Source organism: Castor canadensis, chromosome 19 (assembly GCF_047511655.1).
Source record: "Castor canadensis chromosome 19, mCasCan1.hap1v2, whole genome shotgun sequence".
NCBI classification, from domain to species: Eukaryota; Metazoa; Chordata; class Mammalia; order Rodentia; family Castoridae; genus Castor; species Castor canadensis.
In genome coordinates this window covers 29,006,034-29,028,813 of record NC_133404.1, presented here as the reverse complement: position 1 = coordinate 29,028,813, position 22,780 = coordinate 29,006,034, and the positions used below count along the sequence as shown (strand labels likewise).

The 22,780-nt window shown below is 45.0% G+C and overlaps 1 protein-coding gene across 2 annotated transcripts in view; it reads right to left on the bottom strand.

Annotated features, from left to right (window-relative positions):
• The window catches only part of Pcsk6 (proprotein convertase subtilisin/kexin type 6), a 182,607-nt gene that overhangs the window by 122,094 nt on the left and 37,733 nt on the right, over positions 1-22,780 (bottom strand). For both annotated transcript variants that reach the window (XM_074061558.1, XM_020161715.2), the window contains exon 2: positions 11,067-11,171. In XM_074061558.1, coding sequence (XP_073917659.1) covers positions 11,067-11,171 — 105 coding nt within the window. The remainder of the gene's footprint in view (positions 1-11,066; positions 11,172-22,780) is intronic.

Sequence of the window (22,780 nt, the reverse complement as noted above, 5' to 3'; positions counted from 1 at the left end):
GGTGCAACCCAGGTGGACAGCACAGCTCAAGGCTAATTTGGCCAATGGTCACCTGGTCCTTTCTTCCTCCAGGTCATTGCCGTGCTCCTCACCCATCCCAGAGAAAGCATGACAGCAACCTGGATCTCACTTCCTGCCCATTACAAACAGAAAGCCCTTGTCCAGATCCACCTTCCTGAGTTCTGTGGACTGGAAGGTGGGCATCCTGGGGTCATTTATTAACCTACTTGCTTGTCACAATCTTTCCTTGGGACTGACACCAAGTTCTAGGGAGATGAGCATGATCACTCCTGGTCCCCATCCAGCACCAAGACACCCAGCTCTCGACAACAGCTTGGATGTAAATTTTGGCTTCAGGTGCCCCTCTGGTTGGAGCTCAGGAGCCACCTGGCCACTCTGGGAAGGCCAGAGTTGTCCAATGACTCAAATTCAAGTAACTGAAACTTGAACTTGCCTACCAGACAGAATCAGCTCAAGTCCATTCTAAAGGGGAGCTCTTTGAGAAGTTCAATGACTCTCTTTATGCATAAGGCAGTGAAATTTAATAAAGAGCTATGTGGCGGAGGGTCCCTAAGCACATGTCACTCGTGGGCTTATTCTGTACAACTCACAAACAAACAGTGACATGGTGATAGTCGAGGATGAGGGACTATTTTTTCACGTGGATGTGATTATCTATGGTAGGAAAAGCAGTGTGACATCTTCTGTGGGAGGTGAACTATTCTCCCCCTGAGAGGGCCAGGACAAATGGAAAGCCACAATGCTTCTCTGTGAACAGGCCTGGACTATCACTTTCCCATGAAGTTTGAATCATGGTCCATGCATCAGGGGCCTTGTACTGTCTATGTGGGTTGCTCAAACTTCCTCTTTGTGAAAAAAGGTGTGGGAGGAGTCAGTAGTATGTATCGTTCATCTTTTAAGATCCTACATATATAACTTGGAAAATAAGTCCTAATGAATGAAAGAGCCTGGCCTTTCATTTGATTCTGAGTGAATGGATTTGGGGTGGTTATGGTTTGGAGGTATCCCATTGGCCCACGTGATAAAGGCTTGGCTGCCAGCCTTGGTGCCATTGGGAAGTGGTGGAACCTTTAAGAGGTGGGGCCTCAGCTGAAGGAGTGGTGGCTCAGTGGTGGAGTGTTTGCCTAGCATGTGAAAGACCCTGGGTTCAATCCCCAGTATTCCAAAAAAAAAAGTGGCAGGGGGAATAGAAAGAAGTTAAGGTTATTGGAAGAGTGATTTTGAGGGGATAGTGGGGCCCTTTCCTGCCTCTCTCCCTCTCTCTCTCTCTCTCTCTCTGCTTCCTGTTAACCATGAGGTGAACTTGACTCTTCTGCTACTTGCTCCCTCTATGATGTACAGTGCTGTCACAGACCCAAAGAGACAGGGCTAGGTGACTGTGGATGAAAACCTCTGAAACTGTGAGCCAAATGAATTTTCCTCTTTTCAAGTTGATTCATCTCAAGCATTTGCCACAGTGAGGGAAAGCTGACTTGCATGGGGGTGACGTGATTTTCTTCTGCTCTGTATTGTGGCATGCCATGCATTAGGAGCTTTCTAAATGTTTCCTGAATGAAGAAATGAAGGTATGCTTCAGATTTTAACTGTGAATATACTGCAGATTATAACTATAACACAGCCACAAATAGACCTTTTTTGGCTGCACTGGGATTTGAACTCAGGGCCTCATGCCTGCTAGGCAGGTGCTCTACCACTTGAGCCACTCCGCCAGTCCACAGATCACAAATAATACTTCTAAAAACATACTTCTGAGTTGGAAATGTGATTACTGGATGACATTTTGTTGTTGTTGTAGAAAACCCATTCTCTGTGATTTGAGGCAAGAACAAGGTTTGTTAAATGCCATCTCCAGCCCCATACAAATCACATCTGTCCACAAACCTGTAGAAAGTGTCCTGATTTGTTCATTTGTCATTTTGGACAGGAAACTTTAGTCTGAGCCTTCTCCTTTTGGATCCATTTGTTGTTTCTGTGTTTTCTGCTAAATACATAGCATACTTGTCCTAGAAGTTTCTTTGCTCTGGGAAAGAGAACTCCAGCATAAGGAAGACTTTATCATCATCTAAAGATGACATGAATATATATATATATATATTTTTTTTTTTTTGGTGCTGGAGATGAAACTCAGGGCCTCGTACATGCTAGGCCAAGTGCTCTACCTCTGAGTCATACCCCAGTCCTACATTTCTTTTTATACCATACACCTTCCTCTGACTTTCTTCTTATAAGTCAAGTTAAAATCAAGCATCTCTGGTGTGTAGATAAGATCAGGTGAAATCTAAAGACACCCATAAAGAGATACAACATAAACAAGCAGAGACCCACAGGAGCCTTGTGGAGCTTGTGGCAAATGACCTGGGGGTGTCAGGGGTCATCAGTGCTGCTGAGCTGTTTATATTGTCCAAGTGGCTACCTTGGCCATGTCCTCTTTCCTGTGGGCCATGGGCACAGTGCCTGAAAAGAAGCTCACTTGATACACTGGTCCTGGGTATGACAAGCAACAAAGGGTGTTTTGGAACTTCCTTCCAAGAGGCAAAGTCACCAAAGACAACATGAACTCCTGGTTGGGCTCCACCCAATACCATCATGTGCCTTCAAGTCCTTGCCTGCCCAGAGGGGCCCTGCTGCTTCTCCAGAAGTTCCAGCAAGTTCTCAGGAGCTGGACAGTCCTATATGAGGGCCCAGAATATTTGCTGAGGATGGAGCTAAGGTGACGATGGACATCACAGGGATACTACACAGCATCACAGGGAGGGGCCTACATTTGAATCACGCTGGTGAACTTCCTGAAAGCACCCACCAGCTGGCTCTGTGAGTCCTGCAGATTCTACACTCCGTGCACGGTTGTATGCAGATAAGAGAGACAGCTCCTACCAGCTCTCCTCTTTTCTTTTTTGTCCTTGGCTTCATCAAAGGGAAGGGCACTTTGTTCTGTAACTGTGAAAGGACAAGAGAAATCTCAGTATCGTAAGCCAGTGAAGGAAGTCAGAGGCCACACTCCCAGTGTCCAGGAGCCACCGGATCCTAAAGCCCCTTTCCAGGAAGAAAAATAGTGCTAGAAAATCTCTCATTTATTTTCTGTGTATGGAAGTTTGGGAACCCTGAGTGGGTCTCAGCCTCCAAACTGTAGGGGGGCAGTGGTGTGCTTGGTCAGCCCTTCTCTGAGAGTCTTTGCACTCAACAGTCTGTGTGTATACATCTCAATTCCCATTGATGAAAACTGCTCTGAACACCTTGCTGGACTGACATTCAGTTGCTGGAAAGCTGGATAAGAAGGCTGAGTGGTGGCCAAGTGTGGGTCACCTTACACTGGGCGAGGAGTCCTCCCTCTCATGGAGGAGGTGGTTAATACATACATGAACTGAATGAGGAAATAAGCCAAGGACCTCTCGCCCTGGGGCCCATGTCCCTTAAAGATTGGAAGGAGAGGTTGAAGTCCTGGGACCCCCCCCAGAAACTGTGTGGAAAATTATGGGGGTGTCAGGGAAGCCAGGCTGGCATGGCAACTACATAGCCAGAACCAGGAAAACCAGGGTAGTAGAAGACAGGGAGGAGAAGTTGAAAGAACCCAGAAAATAAAAGCTACCTTAACTCAAACTAGACACCCTCCTCCTCCCATGTCACCAAGGCAGCAGCGAGCTAGCTCCCTCCCACATCCAAAACTGAAACACTATAGGGACCACTTCTTGAATTCTGTCCAGAGAGATGGCTGTACTCATTCTGCTCATATGGACAATGGGACAGTGGGTGTGACAGCACTTTGAGAAGTTAAAGCTGTTTGTTCATTTATAATTTAGTTCTTTGCTGAAAGGAATCAGAAGGTAGCTCTCCCCTCATCGCCTGTCACTGGGCTCCAATCACAGATAGCGGAACAGGCAGCCAACACCCAGTTTCTTCTATTGTTAAGGTTGAATTGTGCCACTCCTCAGATACTTGTGCCCAAGTGCTAAGTCCCAGTAGCCTAAAATGCAACTGTAGTGGTGGAACCCAGGGCCTCATGGGTGCCAGGTAAGTGCTGTACCACTGAGCCACACCACAACCCCTAGAGGTAGTCCTCAAAGAGCTAATTGAGTTAAAATGAGATCACTGGGGTAGGCCTTCATCTAGTATGATTGGCATCCCCATAGGAAGAGATTAGGATGCAGATGTGCACAGAGGGAGACCATGTAAGGACACAGCCAGAATGAGACCATCTGCAAAAGACCACAAAAGAATCCAACCCCGCTGACACCTTCATCTCAGACTCCTAGCCTCCACAATTGTGAGACAGTGAATGTCTGTTGTTTAACCTCCCAGCCTGTGGCACTTTGTCATAGCATCCCTAGCAGACTAATGTATTTGTGAAGTCAGACGCTGGTCAAAAGGTCCAATGTCTGGCCATTGTCAGTGTGTATATTATTTTAGCAATCTAGGATAATAAGGCTTTGCTAATGAAAACTCCCTTTAGGGTTTCTGTTATAATTTAACCAGGGTACTGCACAATTTATGTCTAAAATATTTACACAGAAAGAAGCTGATAAGCAAATGATGACAGAGATAACTTGCATAGTTGAGCCTAATCTGTAAAAAATTGAGATTCATCTCAATAAACACGTACTAAGCATCCATCTACTACATACTGGGGGAGCTGCCAGACCTGTAAGGGGAAAAAAAAAATGTTACTTGACCTTGGCTCTCAAGAACTTCATATTATATTGGTAAGAGACGAGCTGCTAACTTTCCTGGAGCATCAAGGACCAGGTCAGTTGGCCTATCTATCCCCTCTTCCTGGTTCTGGAGTCCTGGTCATGCTCCCAGCTTGCCTATCCAGGCCTCTCAGGAACCGTCTGCAGCTCCCCTGCCAGCCCTATCTCTGTCACTGACAAGATCCCAAGCAAACTGAACCAGTTATCATCTACCCGACGCTGTGCCATGCTCCCACTCTTTGGGCTAACTCTAGAATATAAACAACTGCCTAGGAAGAGCAGGCTTCCTGGGGACAGAGGTATTTGAGCTGAAAGGGGAGGGGTAGAAGAGAGAAAGTGGGGAAGGCAGGAAGGCAGGGAGCATCTGTGTAAGGCTGTGCAGAGGGGAAAAGGGAAGTCACTTGAGGAGGACTTTAAAGGCTCAGGGAGTCACAGGAGGTCAGAGCAAAAAGGGACCTGGGACTTGGGGCTGGAACATCCTAGGGTTGGTGGCCACCATGTATTTCACAGAACCCCTCTCGAGTACAGAAGCAGATGGGGGTGGGGACAAGGATGCCCATAGGAGGCCAGTAAGCAGGGCAGTGCTGTAGGTCAGGTGAGAGAACCCATGTATCTGGGGCAGGACACACAGGACATGGGTAGGGTCACGTGGATAGGAGGTGGAGTGGCTCCAAGCAAGTTGGAGGAAGGAAGCCACCAGCTGGAGCCATAGAACACAGATGAGTGCTTCTCTCTGAGACAGAGGTGGGTTGGAGGGTAAGTTGAGTTTCAGAGATGTCATGAGGTATCTGAGCAGAAGTGGCAAGTGTGCAGGTGAAATTACAAAACCCTGTCTTTTAAAGTATATTTAAAATTCAAATTTTTACCAATTCCCAGCAACCAGGCCACTCAAACCAGTTGTGTTGTGCTGTGCTGAAAACTGAAGAGACAGCTCAACTCCCCCATCCACATTGCCTGAGGGGGTGGGGAGTAAGGGTCTGAAGGACCATCGGGCAGAATAGCTTCAGATCTCTTCCTGCCCATGTGGCAGATCCATCCTGGGCAGTGGCAGCCCTGCTCTCAGCCCACGACACAGTTCATCAACCTTGAGACCTGTTCGGTCACTCGGTGTCCATGTTATTTGCCTGGAATTTTTTGTTTGTACTTCAAAAGGCTCTAGCACACAAAACTGTCAGATAAAATTCCATCTGTGGTTAACAGAAAGAGCTGCTTCAATGTTGCATCACTGCTGGAAAGAAACCTGAGCCCTGATTAAACTCTAGGGGCAAAGTTCCATTCTAGAAAACAGAATGCCTACTCTGGTCCCCGAAAGCACTTTGCAACTGAGAGTGTTATAACCCTGACATGTTGCATCAGCCCAGAGGTTCCCACCGGCCTGGTCAGAGCCACCACGAGCCTCCCTAATAACATCTCTATCCTTCCATTACCATCATCCATCTGGCTAAAAACCAAAGGGAAGGAAAGGGCTGAGCCCGAGTCATCGTGCTAAAATGTAAGGTTTGGAAGACACAGGCAGCAGTATCTAACTAGAAGCCAGCTTGGAGCAGAATCAGAACAAGTAATTTAAAAAAAATTTATGGGTCCTTTCAGCGATTGGCTGATGTATCTGAAACATCCACCCTTCTCCAGACTTTTGGCAAAAAAACAAGTCAAAAACAAATGCTTTCAGTTTGCTTAAATGACAGCCCTTGGAAAAGCCCAGTGACTGATACTGCGCACTGAGAACATTAGGGCTGTTCTCCGTGACTGGGCGGGTCAGCAGAGCAACTGGAGCAAAATGGCCCCTTCAAAGATAGTAGAAAAATATCAAGTAAAGGTAATAAAAAACATGTCAAGAAAACCACAACACATGCTAGTACAAGGTCAATGCAAACAAAGATGCTTCATGCATGTGTGTGTGTGTGTGTGTGTGTGTGTGTGTGTGTATGTGTGTGTGTGTGTGTGTGTGTGTGTGTGTATCTGTGTGTGATTAAAGAAGAAAGCCCTGGGCTGGGAATGTAGCCCAATGGTAGAGCGCTTGCCTAAAAGGCCAGCGTGGTGGCTCACGCCTGTAACCATAGTTACTCAGGAGGCAGAAATCAGGAGGATCACAGTTCAGGGCCAACCTAGGCAAAAAGTTCATGAGACCCCATTTTGACCAATAACAGCTGGGCAAGGTGGCACATGCCTATCATCCTAGCTACACAGGAAGTGTAAATAAAAGAATCATGGTCCAGACTGGCCTGGGCATAAACTGGAGACCCTATTTGAAAAAAATGCCTAAGGCAAAAAGGGTTAAGCGGTAGAGCACCTGCTTAGCAAGCAAGTTCCTGAATTCAAACTCTAAACCATGAAAGAAAGAAAGAAGGAAAAAAGGAAAGGAGAGGAGAGGAGAGGAAAAGAAGGAGGGAGGGAGGGAAGGGAAGGGGAGGGAGGGTGGGAAGTGAGGAAGGAAGTGAGGAAGGAAGGAAGGAAGGAAGGAAGGAAGGAAGGAAGGAAGGAAGGAAGGAAGGAAGGAAGGAAGGAAGGAAGGAAGGAAGGAAGGAAAGTTCTACTATAGCCTCCCCTTTTCTCTTGTGTTTTGTTTAAACAAATCTACACTTTTATCAGTTTTTATGTGATGTTGGGGAGGGGATTGTAAATTCCATCACTTATCAAAGTACTTTTATACAACAGAGACTGGAGCTAATTAAAATAAAATACCATGTGTATTTGATTGAACTTCATCCAAAGCCCTGTAACATTCATTTCCAGTTGGGTCATTCTAACACACTGGCAACTTTGCATTCCAGTATCTCTGGGTAATATTACATCATCTTTTCCTTTTGTTAATGATATTAATTACACAACTTTCCAGATGTGAAGGTATCACAGAAAGGCTCTGCTAATATAGAAAAATGGTTCAGATAGCTTCAATAAAAGATAACACTACATACTTCCATAAAATAGCTAATCTCGCCAACTATTTAATTGGAAATGATTGGACAAAGTAAATAGTCATCAGACTGACAGCTAATTGATTCAGCTTGCTTTAAAACTAGACTCATGTAAACAGAGGTACTTCAACTACAACTCTGAATTCATAATTGATTCAGATGTCTATATACTTCTCCTGGGGCTAAAACTTTAATTAGGGTATGGGAGATAATGAACCAATCGCATGGAGGTTCCAGGCAGGGCTGGGATGGCCCAACTGTGCACCTTTTTTCTCTTTCTTCTTTACTGGCGGAATGCTTTGATAGCAGCCCTGCCAGAAACTTACCGAGAAACTCTGTGTGAAAGGTATCCTTGTTTGAAAAAAGTTCACTGCTGAGCCTTTTTCTAGGAAGTCTTCTTCTCATTGTCTTCAGGGACATAACTGATTACTGGGAACATGGCTCTCAGACCCAATCTGAATACAGTCCCTTAGACACACCTAAAAGGAACCAACCAAGCAACCCAGACCCTGCAGAGAGAGGCAGAACTGAGGTGACAGGACTGCCATCTGCTTGCATTGCCTACACACAAGTCTCCTATCCCCCTGCTTTGCTGTGGCTTTGACAGTGCAGAGTCCTGCTGGGTAGCAGTTAATATTTTTGGAAGGAAGGGAAGGATGGTCAAGTTGAATACCTTTAAAAGTTTTAAACTTTAGTCACCAAAAACAGAGGATGTAGATAAGATACAGATTAAGTGCTCTATTTTGACCTTGTCTTCCTTCCAACATCAAGAAGCAGCTTTATTGGCAGAAGTTCCTATGGAAAGCGGACCAAGAAATCCACTGTCCCAGTGTCTTCCCAAAATGCACCCTGCATGCAAACAGGCTGCCCTCATTGGAACTCTGTGCAGGAGGGAGTTAATGATTACATGGATTTCACAGGAAGAGCATTTCTTCACAAGAAAGATCCACTGTTTGCTTAAAGTGAACCCGGGTAGGGGCGATGTGTTGACATCCTTCCTAGCTTAGAATTTCTTCCAAGATGACAGGTGATGGGCCACTTTCAACCTCACAGAGCCCGTGCTTCCTCTGGGTGCAGAATGAGTACCCCTACTGCTCTGTTCCTATTGATCAGGACTCCTTGCCCTTCCCCGGTTGCCCCATTCTGGGGTATGAGTGACTCAATCTGGCTTTGCTTCCTAGAAGCAATGAAACCAGCCTTTTTGAAAAAGCACTGATTCATGCTCCCTGGTGTGAGCGCAAGTAGATAGAATCATAGCCCCATGTAATTAGGTGAGATGATGTATATTAAAATAACCAAGCACCCAGGAATCCCTTAATTAACATTAAATTCCTTTCCTTGCTATGAAGGGGTAACAAGATTAGGCAGAATGCTTTATTTTATCTCCATCTATTTATCCATCCATCATTTATCCGTACATTTCAGTCATCCCTCCATCCCTCCATCAGTCCATCTGTCTATACATCCTCTCATCCACCCATCTATAAAATGAATTCAGAAATACATTCACAACACGTCTGCCTTTTCACAGCCCACTTACATGAATGAGCTCCATGGGGGGTCACTTCCTTGTATACTTCAAATCAGAATGCCCACAGGGAGAGGCCCCAGAGAAAAGCAATTCAGCATGTGGTCAGGAGAACTAACTCTCCCACTGTTCCCCTGCTGTCACTACAGCAGAAGCCATGACTGTCAGTGGGTGGCATGGGGCCACACCAAGCACACATTCTTCCATGGAATCTTTATTATAAATGATAATATCTGAAATAATTTTGCACAAAAATAGAGAGCCCAGCCCACCAGGCAGTGCACTGCTTTTAAGAGATGATTGCTCTGTGCAAAACTATGGTTGATCAGGGGTCACACTGCTTTGTTGGGGGGTCCTATTGCTTCTCTCGTGAACTTTATCCGCCCCTAATAGCACTCATCGCCCTATGAGCTATCATTTATTTTTCTGTTTCTTGCTTCATTTGCAGGGTGGTCCTGCTGTGGGCAGAGTGAGCCTCAGGACAGGTACCCAAACAATACCTGTGGAGTCGAGTCGCTGAATTTATCAAAGGCTTGCGTGGCCATTTATATGTAATTTGAATATTACTAAGCATCTGCTGACTGATATTTGTCAAACGGTAATTTCAAATCTATGCAGAAAGGAGGTATAATTAACTGCCCCAATAAATATGAGTTTTATTAAAACTGCAAATGTGAGCCTCTTTTCAAATTACATTTGTTTACTCTCGAACAGAGATCACATGATTTGTCGTTTTGTTTTGCTTTGTTTTGTTGGTGATGCTGGGGGTTGAACTCAGGGCTTTGTGCTTGCTAGGCATGACCTACTGCTTGAACCGCTCCCCTAGCCCTTTGTGCATTGGTTATTTTTGAGATAGGGTCTCATCCTATGCCCAAGCCAGCCTGGACCTCGATCCTCCTACTTATGCTTCCCAAACAGCTGGAATGAAGGCACACATCACTGCATCCATCCATTGGTTGCGATGGGGTCTTGTCAACTTTTTGCCAGGGCTGACCTCAAACTACAATCCTCCTGATCTCTACCTCCCAAGAAGCTAGGATTACAAGTTGGAGGCACCATTTTATTTTTTGGTGTGGTATTGGGGGTTGGACTCAGGGCCTTGAGCTTGCCAGGCAGGCACTCTACCACTTGAGCCGTTCCACCATCTTCACATGAATTTTTACGGAAAACGAATTATACTTCCTGCCCCAGTTTTTAAAATTTATGGTAACCATTAAGATATGTGTTATGATAACCACAAAAACATTCACCTTCCAGATCATTTCATTATTAAAATTCTCACTTGAAGTACTGGTGGCTTTGCTTTATGGGTGTAATTATTACATAGTCTGTTAAATTTACTTGTTTGTTTGCAGTGCTGGGACTAGAACCCGGGGCCTTGCACATACTAGGCAAATGTTCTACCATGAGTTATAACCCCAGTCTTATAGATTGTTTTTTAAATTTTAGCAAGAATTTATTTTAGTATAACAAGATAAAGTAGAGGGAAAAAAAGAAAAACGTTTTCTGCTCCCCACACAGAAAGTGGGAGCAAACATTCCCAGCCCAGCAGATGTTTAAAGTATTGATAGATTTATTTTCACATGAATGTTGCTTCCAACTAAAGTCAAGAGTTTAAATTCTCCAGGCTGGAGGCATGGCCTAAGCAGAGCACCTCAGTACAAAGAGCTGAGTTCAAACCCCAGTACCACCAAAAAAAAAAAAAAGAGAATTTAAATTCTCAAGTCTGACAAGCAACCCAAATACTTGGGGCATTTAGGTGAGCTGATATCTTGCTGTATCTCTATCATGTTTTATCCCAAGTAGATAAGGAAAATTAATCTCTCTCTAGAATCACATCACAATATAGACTTGGCCAGTGTTAGGATCACAGACCTGGACACTCCATCCATAGGAAGGAATCCTGCCCATGCATACCTGGGGGTCCATTCTGAGGAAGGTGTGAGGACCTCTGCTACTCAAAGTTGAACGTTTAAAGGTTTTGCTATGATAAAAATGATAGTAGTCTTCCAAGTTTCCAATCTGCAAAGCGAGAAGCAGAAAAGCACCCATTAATGCCACATTACAAACAGCTTCAAAAATCCCCCTTCCCACAGAACTCTTGCCCTTATCTGAGGCTTATTCTGCTCCAGAGGAAATTGGAACACCCCCTCCATTACCCTACCCACTTGTGTCTCTGGCACTCAGTGTATATGAAATAGAAGGTGAATTCTTATCTTGTTAGATAAACAACCCTAGGTAACATCTTCGGACAAGTATATACTCCATCAACTCGTGTGGTAAGTTCATCTCATTTAAAGTTTGTACTATCTTGGCCAAGTTTTTGAGACATGAATTCAGTGTTCATTTCAGGGCAAACATCCCTAAAGTAGCTAAGTTAGTGTCAAGTCAGGTCTACACCAAAATATTCATTATAAACAATTCCACCCTCTCTACCCCATGGGCAAAGTGAAATATCTAAGAATGAGCACTCACTCTCAAGTACAACAGGGAGCCAAAGACAACAAGTGGGTCCATCTGCTTTGGACTTGTGGAAAGGTCAGATGAGAACATCCAGACCCCTGGGGTGTCCCAATTCTCTGCCGGAGCAGTTTTTTAGGACAGATTTCAGTTTGAGGACAGAGTGGAACCAAGTGCAAAACCATGTGGCCTAGCTCCTGGTCTCCAAGAAGGGCTGACCCTAGTGGCCCTTCCTGCAGTGGGGACTTTCCCTCACATCAGATGACCCGTGAGCAGTCACACATTGTTCTCAGAGGCCTGCTTCTTGTTCTGACTTTCACTGCTTGTAGAAAATTGCTAGCTAGTCACCATGGTTGAAAGAAGAGCTTTTAAAATAGAGATGGGCTGAAGACTACCTAGATGCTCAGGTAGTCTTCAGCTTCTCAGGCATCATGGGTTTCTTTGCCAGCTTGATTCTGGCTGAATTTGAGACTGTGGTAGTCTCCCCCGCAAATAATCCATAGCTTCACTTCCTGAGGGTTCAGTTACCTGCAGTCAACTGTGGTCTGAGAATATTAAATGGGAAATCCCAGAAATGAACAATTCATGTTTGACAGTATATTGTTACAAAGATTCTATTTATTATTAGTTATTGTTAATCTCTCACTGTGCCAAGTTTATAAATCAAACTTTATTATAGGCATATATAAGAAAAACATAATTTGCATCTATCTATATGCATGTATAATATATACATACATTATTGACACAATATACTATATATAATGTATAATGTACTATGATATATACATTAGTATGTACAGTATTTACATATAATAGTATAATATATACTAGCAACACAGAATATACTATGTATGTAGATAATATATGTGTATATTTATATATATTTATATATATCTTTATACCATTGGCAGTTTAGGGGGAGACTACTATACTGTCCTCTAGATCAGTTTTTATGTGATGATTACAAATACAGGTTTTCAGTAGGATAAGCCTAGTTCAAACCCTCCCCACCATTAACCATGTGACTATGGGCAGGAAATCTCTAGGAATCTCAATCCCTTCTGAGTAAGATGGAAATAAAATGATCTACCCCTGAACTTAATTAAGTAGGACGAAGGTCTACACAACACCGTGTTGGCTGCCCACACCTCACCTACAATCATTCTGTATGCTGCAACCTGATCCCAATGGGGTTGACAGTCCCAGGCAGAGACTTTGGAGGACTTGGATACTGTAAAGGTGTGGACCATTTCCACACCTTTGCTCAAGAGTAGAGAGCTTTGCATGAGAGAGCCTGGCAGCTTCTTTACCTTCCTTCACTCTCCTCACCAGAAATCTTGGCTACCTCCTGTTCTAGGGTTTAGCAGACACACCTTTGGTGCTAAAATTAAGAATCTCCTTTTTCACTAAAGCTTGCTACACTGTGTCTCTGTTGCTTACCATCACAGAGGGTCAAGCACTATGGTGCAGATCCAAGTAGGTGTCATGTGCACAATGCTGTGTAGTACCTAGAGACTAGTGGGCACTCAGCAATAGGAGCCTGGATTCTCTCTCTGGCTCCTGTCCAAGGCTCTTCCCTTACCCTCTCAAGATCTGGGATTCTGTAGATTGTCTGCACCTAACTTGACCCCTTACTACTGGGTGACCTCATTTCCTCATGAGACTAATAATTACCACCTTGCAGGGTTAACTGCTTCAAGAGTGGAATGGAGTTATCTATACATGAAAGAGCTATCCAGATGCCCAGAAGATAATAAATAATACATGGTATTGAGTAATACATGGTTTCTGTAATTCTGATTCTCATTTTCTTCCTCATGACATTTTTCTGCCATCATAAACTTATTTCTACCCTGTTTTGCATGTAAGCAATTATATTTCTCTTTCTACAGGTAAGTCACCTTGCCCACTTATTCAACAAAGTCAATTGCTACCTGTGTCCAAAGACTCCTCCTAAAGAATGCTAGACTTGCTATCTGACCACAGAGGCAATTGCAGAGCCTTAGCCTGCAGCAGTATTTAATAAACATGTTGGCTTCTAGGCAGTCACTATCTCTGGAGATGTTATATAACTTTTGGTCTTTTAACTCTGGGAATCCAAGTCAATCCCCATTCAGGGACATAGAGAAACTAATAGTTAAATGAGATTTGTTGGCAAAGGCTGCAGGCCATTGCAGGGAGGCTGTGGAAGCCATTCATGGCAGCAACTGGCCTTTGGGCAGCTGAGGCAGGCCAGAGGCAGCCATCCCTTCCTTTGAGATGAGTCCCAATGCTACTCACCCCTCTGCACATGGGCCACCATGACCACCCTTAGCAATGGCCCATACGGTCTGGGCCAATGGGAGTTGTTCTCTTTGAGCCAGGAAAGGAACAGATGGTCCCCACAATGCTAACCAGGCAAATGGCCTGTGGAGGCAGCAGTGGCCAGTGCCATCTGTTTGGATACTTAATGTATAGCTCAGCACAGGGCTGAGTCTTGTTTGTAAGGGTTGATCCCACTGCAGGGGAGCAGGGGACCCCAACCACGGCTATCCTCCTGCCCTTGCACAGTTAGCTGTGATAGAAGCTAGAATCTGACTACTCTTGTGTAATCACATAGCATGTCCTTTTGTGCCTGGCTAAGTTCACTCAGCATCACATCCTCGAGGTCCATCTGTGGTATAGCATGTTTCAGAATCTCCTTCCTTTTTAAGGGTGAAGAACATTCCACTGTGTGGATACCTATCCATCTGTCCACTGATGGACACTTGGCTACCATCTCCTCTGGCTACTGTGAACACCATGATACAAACGGGTGCACCAGTATAGTATTTATTTGAGTCCCTACTTGCACTTCCTTTGGGTACGTTCCTACCTCCTGGTTTTTTTGTTTGTTTGTTTGTTTGTTTGTTTTTTGGTGTTACTGGCACATAGCCACACCCTCACTTACCTATGTAGCCATTTCCTGTTGCCCCTCTTCCAACCTGGTTAAACTCTTCTTGGATTCTCACCTGACCCACACAGTAGCATCAACTCAGATAGGCCCTTACCCAACCTGGAAAACTGCTGTCTCAGATCTCCAGGGGTCTTCCAGAGGAAAGAGGATAGGATGCCAGGCTAACATGCCCCCAGGCACAGACAAGGTCACTCTTAGGGAGAGGTCCACTGGCCTGGTTCTACCTGAGGATACCTGACTGCCTCCTGGCCCTGACTCACTGCCCTCTGAACCTGATCCCCTGGGTCTGAGTCCCCTCATCTGTAAAATAGGGTCATCTCTGTGGGGAAAGGGGTCCCATTTGACATTGAGAGGTTAAGCCCAATGTCACACTGGCTTAACAAGCCAATGTCAAGGGCTTGTTAAGGCTCCAAGGGCTCCAAAGTCCCAAACCAGCAACCTCCTCATCCTGCCCACAGACAGGCAGATGACACACTTGATGCCAGAGGACACACAGAAACACAAAATGGGATTTAAGATATTTACTACACTTTTGGTACATCTTCAAGGTCAAGTTGACAGAAGCTAGACTCAAGAATACAGGAGTCCCCCTAATCAAGGGGTTATGTTTCAGAACCGCAGTGTATATCTGGAACCATAGCTAGTACCAAACTCCATATATGCCATGGTTTTTCTGTGCATGCACAGCTATGACAAAGTTTAATTCACAAATGAGTCACAGTAAGGATTAACAGCAATAATAAAATAGAACAATTCTAATGCAGTATAATAAAAGTTGTATTTAAAACTTATGAATTATTTATTTCTGGAATTTTCTGTTTAATATTTTTGGACTGAGGTTGACCTAGGTAACTCCAACTGTGAAAACTGAACCCTCGGGGAAGGGGGGACTACTTGGACAGAAAAGGAGGAGCAAAAAGGCTTTCTAAATTCAAGGTAATCTAAGGAAAGAAATGGCCCCATGTATGGTAAGTCCACTCTCAACCACTGAGCTACAGCCCCACCCCAGGAATATTCTTATTTTTGTTTGAGATCTGCAATGATATTAAAGCAGCTGCTTGTCCCAGCTCAGTTGCCTGGCCATCCTGGGCCGCTGTCTCTCGGTTGTGGCCTGGGATGGAATCTATGCCAGACACTGGGTCAAAGACTCTGCATATCACTTCTTAACCTGGTGTCTGAACAGCTGTCATTAGACACATAGAGAGCATCGTTTCCCCAGAACACTGCTGTGTGTAGGCCAGGCAGCCTCCTCTCCCTTCCCCTCTGTGAGCATATGACACTCTTCCTCGTCATCCAGGGCAGCCTTCCTGTCCTGCTCCATGCCCTTCCCGGGCCTCCATCTGCTCCTCCTCAGTGAATCTGCCTGCTGCTCTGGGAGGCACTGTGTTTTAAGTCTCAACATAAAACTTCAATATGCTCTTTTTCTCCAGTGTGTCCACTGGAACCAGTCTCTGACACACCATCCAATAAAAGGAACAATTTGCTGAATGTCTAACTCTGTCTCACTACTCAACACTGATATGTAACTACATACATTAGCTGATAAAACTAGTAACATTACTAAAAGCCTCCTAAACGTTCCCAACCAGAACACTGGACAACATGAGACCAAAGAATCACAGTGAAGAGAGTTAATGCTTCTTAACAGGATGCTGTATTAGGAAGGTTAAAAAAAAATCTAGACAATGTATGCAGATGGTACAAAATAAGGAAGGTACAAAAGGATATGGAGTTAGTAAGGAACACCAACTCCTCCTCCTTCTCCTCCTCCTCCTCCCTCCACCCCCAGCCAGAGTCCCCAATTTTCACCGAGTGCTCCCAGCTCAGCCCACCCCAGGCAGAAAACTCAGAATGCAAATGAATTAACAACCCCAGGAGCTAGATGGTATGCTGGCCTCCTCATGCAGATGGGGAAACTGAGGCTCAGAACAATGATGTCACTTGAAGACCACACATCAACAGCACAGCCAGCACTCTTAACTATCAACCTTCTATCTCTTGGAATGGCCAAGGCCAGTAGTGGCCATGGGGGATTTCAAGCACCTATCCTCAGTTGCAGGTTTATTGATAGGAGTCAAGCTCTCAGCAAGTGTTTACCCCAAAAAAGGAAGCCATGGGAGTTCTGTAAGAAGCTCTGATATATATTCCATCACGCCTGTGTGGGTGTGGGTGTGTCCACAGGTGTTATGGTGTTATATAGACTGTATACATTCAGCTGTGTATATGTGTAGACTCGTGCTTCCATACATGCATCCAGATGTGTATATGTATGCAGATGTGCATATATATATGTATTATATTCAGATCTTTGGATATGGATGTACATAGGTTTATATATGTGAATATGCATTCACACGTGTGTATGTGTACATATACTCCTGTGTGTGTATGTATATGAATGGATGTGTGTATTGTTATGTGAACAAATGACTCTGAAACTCAGCCAAAGTCCTTGGTTTTCCCACAGCCCTAATTCGGAACCCCTGGGTCCATGGTAACCCCACATTGGTGTGTGTTAGAATTACTCAAGCAGCACAAGCAAGGCTGCTGTGAGCCGGGTCTGATGCCAGATGCAGGTCTGGGCTGCACGTGAGCTTGTGGGTCCCCAGAAGAGGGGGAGTCCTTTCCAGGAGGCGCTCCCCTTTCCTGGCTTTCTGGGTTTAGCATGGCATCAGCTCCTCTGGAGTCTCTCTCACCCCACATGGCTCCTGAGCATGCGACACACACCATAACAGCCAAGTCTTTTGGGGGCTGGACCATACCCTTATTGTCTCTGTCACAGAGCCAGAGCACAGGGGTAGGAAGACCCCCGCCACAACAGAGCAGCCTCACCTTGCCCCTCACCCCCATTTAAGTCTGTTCCTCCCCCAGCTCTTCGTCTTGGTGGAAGGTATCAACCAACCCTCCTAGAAAGCAACCTCTGAAATGGCTCCCAAACCTGGCCTGCCACTGTCCCTGTCCCAGGGCAGGCAGGTCATGACTCTGACTGGACCCTGGTCAGACTGTGGCTAGTCTCTTTGTCAGCTTGCCACAATGCATTGCCATTTCCACTCTGCTCCTCCTCTTCATGGAAGATAAAGCACCAGCCCTTCACGGGGCTCACAGAGGTCTCCACACCAAGCCTGGCCTCTGCCTTTAGGGAGGCTGCTGCACGTGAGTGACCTTGCCCTCACTCCCTGCTTCACACCCGTGCCTGTTTATCTCATGCTAGATCCTCACACGGGCACCAGAAACTCCTACCCGTGATTGTTTGTTTTGGGGGGTTGAACTCAGGGCCTCATTATTGCTCTACCACTGAGTCACTCAACCAGCTCTATAACTCCTACTTTTTTTTTTTTTGAGGTACTGGGGCTTGAACTCAGGGCCTACACCCTAGCCACTCCACCAGCCCTTTATTGTGTTGGGTTTTTTCAAGAGAGAGTCTCGTGAACCAGCTACCCAGGCTGGCTTCGAACCATGATCCTCCTGATCTCTGCCTTCTGAGTGGCTAGGATTACAGGCATGAGTTACCAGTGTCTGGCTACTCCTATTCTTTTTTAAACCTTCACTTCAGTAGTCATTGTCTCCAGGAAGCCACCCAGTCTATGGACTCCTGGACTGCCCACGTGGCTGTTCCTATCCCTTGAGCTCCTCAACAGCAGGAACTGTCGTCTGTCAACTCTCAAAGCCTCTGATACACAGAATATGCCCCCAAAATACATGGTAAAGCAAACAGAATTCCAGAATTTCAGTCCAATGACATCAGGTGGACATGTGAGGTATCTTCCCCAGTTCACTTTTGTAAACTAGTCCAGCAAGATCCAAGATCACAAGTCCCCAGAGCCTCCTTCTGGGCATAACTATTGCATCTTTGGCCTGTTTCAGAGTCAGTCCTCCACCCAGGACAGTCCTAAGGCTGGAGAACACTGTGCTGTGGAGCCAGGGAGAGTGCCTGTGCATGTAGCCTGGGCAGAGTCCGCTGGCCCTGCTGTTCTCTGAGAGGCCCAGCAATGCACTCCACTGGGGAGGCCAACACTCTTTATTCACAGCCTGCTGTGGAAAGGACAGCTCTGGTCCGCAGGTGGGCTGCCCATAAACAGCTTGCAAAGTCATGCAAGGGAGGGACAGGAGTCAAGGGCAAGAGGCGGTGTCCTGAGCCGACATCTTTACAGGAAGAGCATCTCTTGCTGTGTTTCTTCCTTAAACACAAGCTTCTTACATAGGGCAGGTATAGGGTTCAACAGATCCCATGAGTACTGCCAGCATGGACTGGCCCTGCCTCCTTGAAGGACAAGAGAAAGACTTAGTGTTATTTGAAGGAATGGAGGAGGAGAGCCCCATGGAATTTATCATGTCTGACAGACAGCCAAGCTACTACTAAGCACGCCCAGTCTACCCTGAATGACACCAGAGTGTTCCAAAGGTCCACCCACCCACTCTGCTCTCCAAGGGATGTGACTGCAGACACAGGTGCAAATCCGTCACCCTGGAGCCAGCAAGCTGGCTTTTGGGGGAGTTGGCTAGGCACTTATTTTGATCCGTTCACAAAAATGCCACCCCACTCCCCCAAGCCAGTGCAGCAAAATCCTTCCTCATGGGAACAGCTGATAAGCAGCCTTGGAATGCCACAATTCAAGGTTTCAAAAATGAATGGGCCAAAGATTGAGGCTTCTGACTTTGCAAAAACTATTGACTTTATCACTCCTGGAGCCTGCCCTTGGCTGGAAACAGATGTTCCAAGCCTTGTCCGCCCTGCAGCTGCTGAGCACTGACTCCTGGAGTTGCTAATCTTTCTTTAGGACCACAATCTTCTGAGGTCTTGGCTTTCTGGAAGAGTCTATGTCTAAAGTCATGGCCATCTGAGTTCAGTTACATAACGCTATTGATCCCAGTTGGCCTGCTTAAGAAAAACATAGCTAATTAGAGCCCATAAAAACCTACCCACCAAATTAATTCTGCATAGCTCTGGTGGCTTCCTCCTGAAAAAAAAGTTATAAATATAGATGGCCACTAAGCCTATATTTAGCCAGCCCTTGGTTACCTAGTATTTATAATTAAGGAAGTCCAGAAAGAGGGAAAAGGGACATTTTGTTGACATTTTCTAAAGCACTTTTTAAAAACTGCATCCTATTTCAGTCACATATACACAGAGCTACATTCTGTTATTGCAATAATTATAATTCTGACCCAAGTTAAGAGTATTGCACAATTTCCCAATCCCCTAAAATTACTTTCTTCAACATGTATCCACCCAAACCTGCAATTAAACTGCTCAACTTCCTACAAATTCCTGAAAAACCATTAATTTTTACTTAGTAGACTTCTTTTTCTCTTCCCTTACATTACCAAAGCAAATGGTCTGGCTTCTGATGAAGATGTTCTTGGCCTTGGCCTATACTTTTTTTTTTTTTTTTTAAGAACTATGTACTTGGGCTGGTCTCAAACTCACAATCTGCCTGTCTCCGCCTCTCAAGTGTTGGGATTACAGGTGTGAACCACCAAGCCCAGCTCAGCCATAAAGAGCTATCTGAAAAGTTCTACAATCTTATTATGCTGGGATGTAGCTCAGTGGTTGAGTGTTTGCCTACATGCATGAGGCCCTGAATGTTTCCTCATTGCTGTGTGGATTACTGGATTCCTAATCCCCACAGCCTTTTGGTATTAATTTTTGCTTTTTTTTTATTTAAAAACTAAAGCATAAATGTCTTCCTGAGGGCTGGAAGCATGGCTGAAGTGGCAGAGCATTTGCCAGACAAGCACAAGCTCACAGAAAAAGCTGGGCATGGTGGCACATGCCTGTCATCCCAGTTACGGCAGAAAGTGTAAATAGGAGCACTGTGGTCCAGGCACATAAAGTGAGGTCCTATCTTAAAAAATAATAAAGCAAAAAGAGCTGGGGGTGTGGCTAAAGTGATAGAGCACCTGCCTAGCAAGCACAAATGCAAACTCCAGCCTAGCCAAAAACAAAGACCACCATTCTGATGGACTATGATCCATTGAATAAAATAGGAAAACAAGTTCCATAGATATATGCAACACATAATAAATTCAAGTTTCCTAGGAATATGTGGCTATTTTTATATCATTTCAAAGCACCATGCCATAAAACACTGATTATAAAGGCAAAAGGAGAAATTCAACAGTGCAAATTCTGACTTAAGGTTTTCACACAAGCCTCACCAGTGCTGAGATAAACTGAAACAAACCAATGACCAACTGGGCCGCTGAGGTTTGAATGTGGTCTGTTCCCAGTAAGACTCATGCTGGAGTATAAGCCCTAAACCCTGTTGTGAGGAATTAAGAGGAGGGAACATAACCCATCTACTGTGCTTACAGGTGGGCTCTTTTGGAGGTGACTAGGATTGGATAAGGTCAAGGGTGGAGGTGACTAGGATTGGATAAGGTCAAGGGTGGAGGCCCCGTGATTGAATGCTGCGAGCTTTATAGGAAGAGGCTTTACAGTTCAGAGACCTGAACACATAAATGTGGACTGCCTGCACCACCCTGAGATCCTGTCAGCAAAAAGCCCATCACCAATGCAGGCTCTCAACCTTGAACTCCAGAACCAGGAGTCAAAATAAACCTATTTTCTTACCCAGTCTGTGATACTGTGTTATTAGCAACAGAAAACAGACTCAGATGTGGTCAGACACAGTGACAACACACTGCCATTTCTGTAACACTCCCATTAAGAGTGTACAACCTGAAAGGCTGGCAGAATGGCTGAAGAGGTAGAATGCCTGCCTAGCAAGTGTGAGGCCCTGAGTTCAAACCCCCATACTGCCAATAAAGAAAAAAAAAGGAATGTACAATTTGAACCTCAGTGGACAAACTTACATGGAGAGACACTCCCCAAAACAACTGCCCTAATATGCAAAAGGGTCCAGGTGACAAAGGAAAGAAAATACCGAGGAAAGTTCTAGACCTAAGGAAACTCAACAGTAGTGCTGTGTGAAGCCACACTGGAGGCTGACAAAGGACAAATCTAGTCGTACTGATCCTGACTAAATTTCTGATACTTTGTTCACCATGGATTTTTGCATTATTTTTAATACTGCATTAAAATGTTGTTTGTCTTGGTTATTTATTGTCTTTTGGCAATTCCTTATATTTTATACCCAAGGCAAATGCCAACCTCATTTTACCCTAGCTCCCAACCCACTAATCAGACATGCTGACCAAATGTAATCCCTGACTCAGGACAGGACCCTTCCCTGCTGTGTTCCTCAGCCTTCTGCCACTGTAACAAAACACTGGAGATAACTAATTTATAAAGAGAAAAGATTTATTTTGTCTTAGAGTTTTGGAGGTTACAGTCCATGCATATGGGGAGACAGGACATCACGGCAGGACAATGTGGCAGAGTAAAACCATTATCTCGCAGCCAGGAAGCAGAGATAGACAGGAAGGGGCTGGCACCCCACAATCCCCTTTGACAGCAAGCCCCTAGTGATCTAAAGACCTCCCATGCAGCTCTACCTCTTAAAGGTACCCCCCCCTCCAAAAAAAAAAAAGCAGCACCCTGGGACCAAGCCTTTAACACATGGCCCTTTGAGGGACGTTCGGTATCAAACTACAGCACTTATGAGGACCACTATTGGGCATTTGGGGATATTGAGTGGGGTGAGGATCAGAGGGTAATAACAGACCAATGGCACTACACAGACTGTCCTTGTTCATGTTAAACACCCACTGGTGTGTTAGGGCTGATGGGGCTAAGTCATCAACATTCTTGCCAACAGCTCAAAGTTTTGAGCTTTCAACTCTTCTATACATTTGTCTTTTTTTTTTTCAATTTTTATTGTTTTATTATTCATGTGTGTATACATTTGTCATTGTTTCAATTCTTTTTTTTTTTTTTTTTTTTTTTGCAGTTCTGGGCTTTGGACTCAGGGCCTACACCTTGAGCCACTCCATCAGCCCTTTTCTGTGTTGGGTTTTTTCAAGATAGGGTTTCATGAGCTATTTGCCTGAGCTGGCTTCGAACCGTGATCCTCCTGCTCTCTGGCTCCTAAGTAGCTAGGATTACAGGCGTGAGTCACCAGTGCCCAGCTTGTTTCAAGTTTTTAAAAACATTAACCTAAACTTCCAAACCTCTTTTCCCAATAAAAAGAACTCGTGGTCTAGAACTCCTGTGAGTGTTCTCAGAGAGCACCCTTTCATTCTATACTGCAAGTGTACAGATGGCTTCTCAGAATCACGTCCCTGTTCCTTCCATCAAGCACAACTGCAGGGCCCAGGAATTACACTGTAA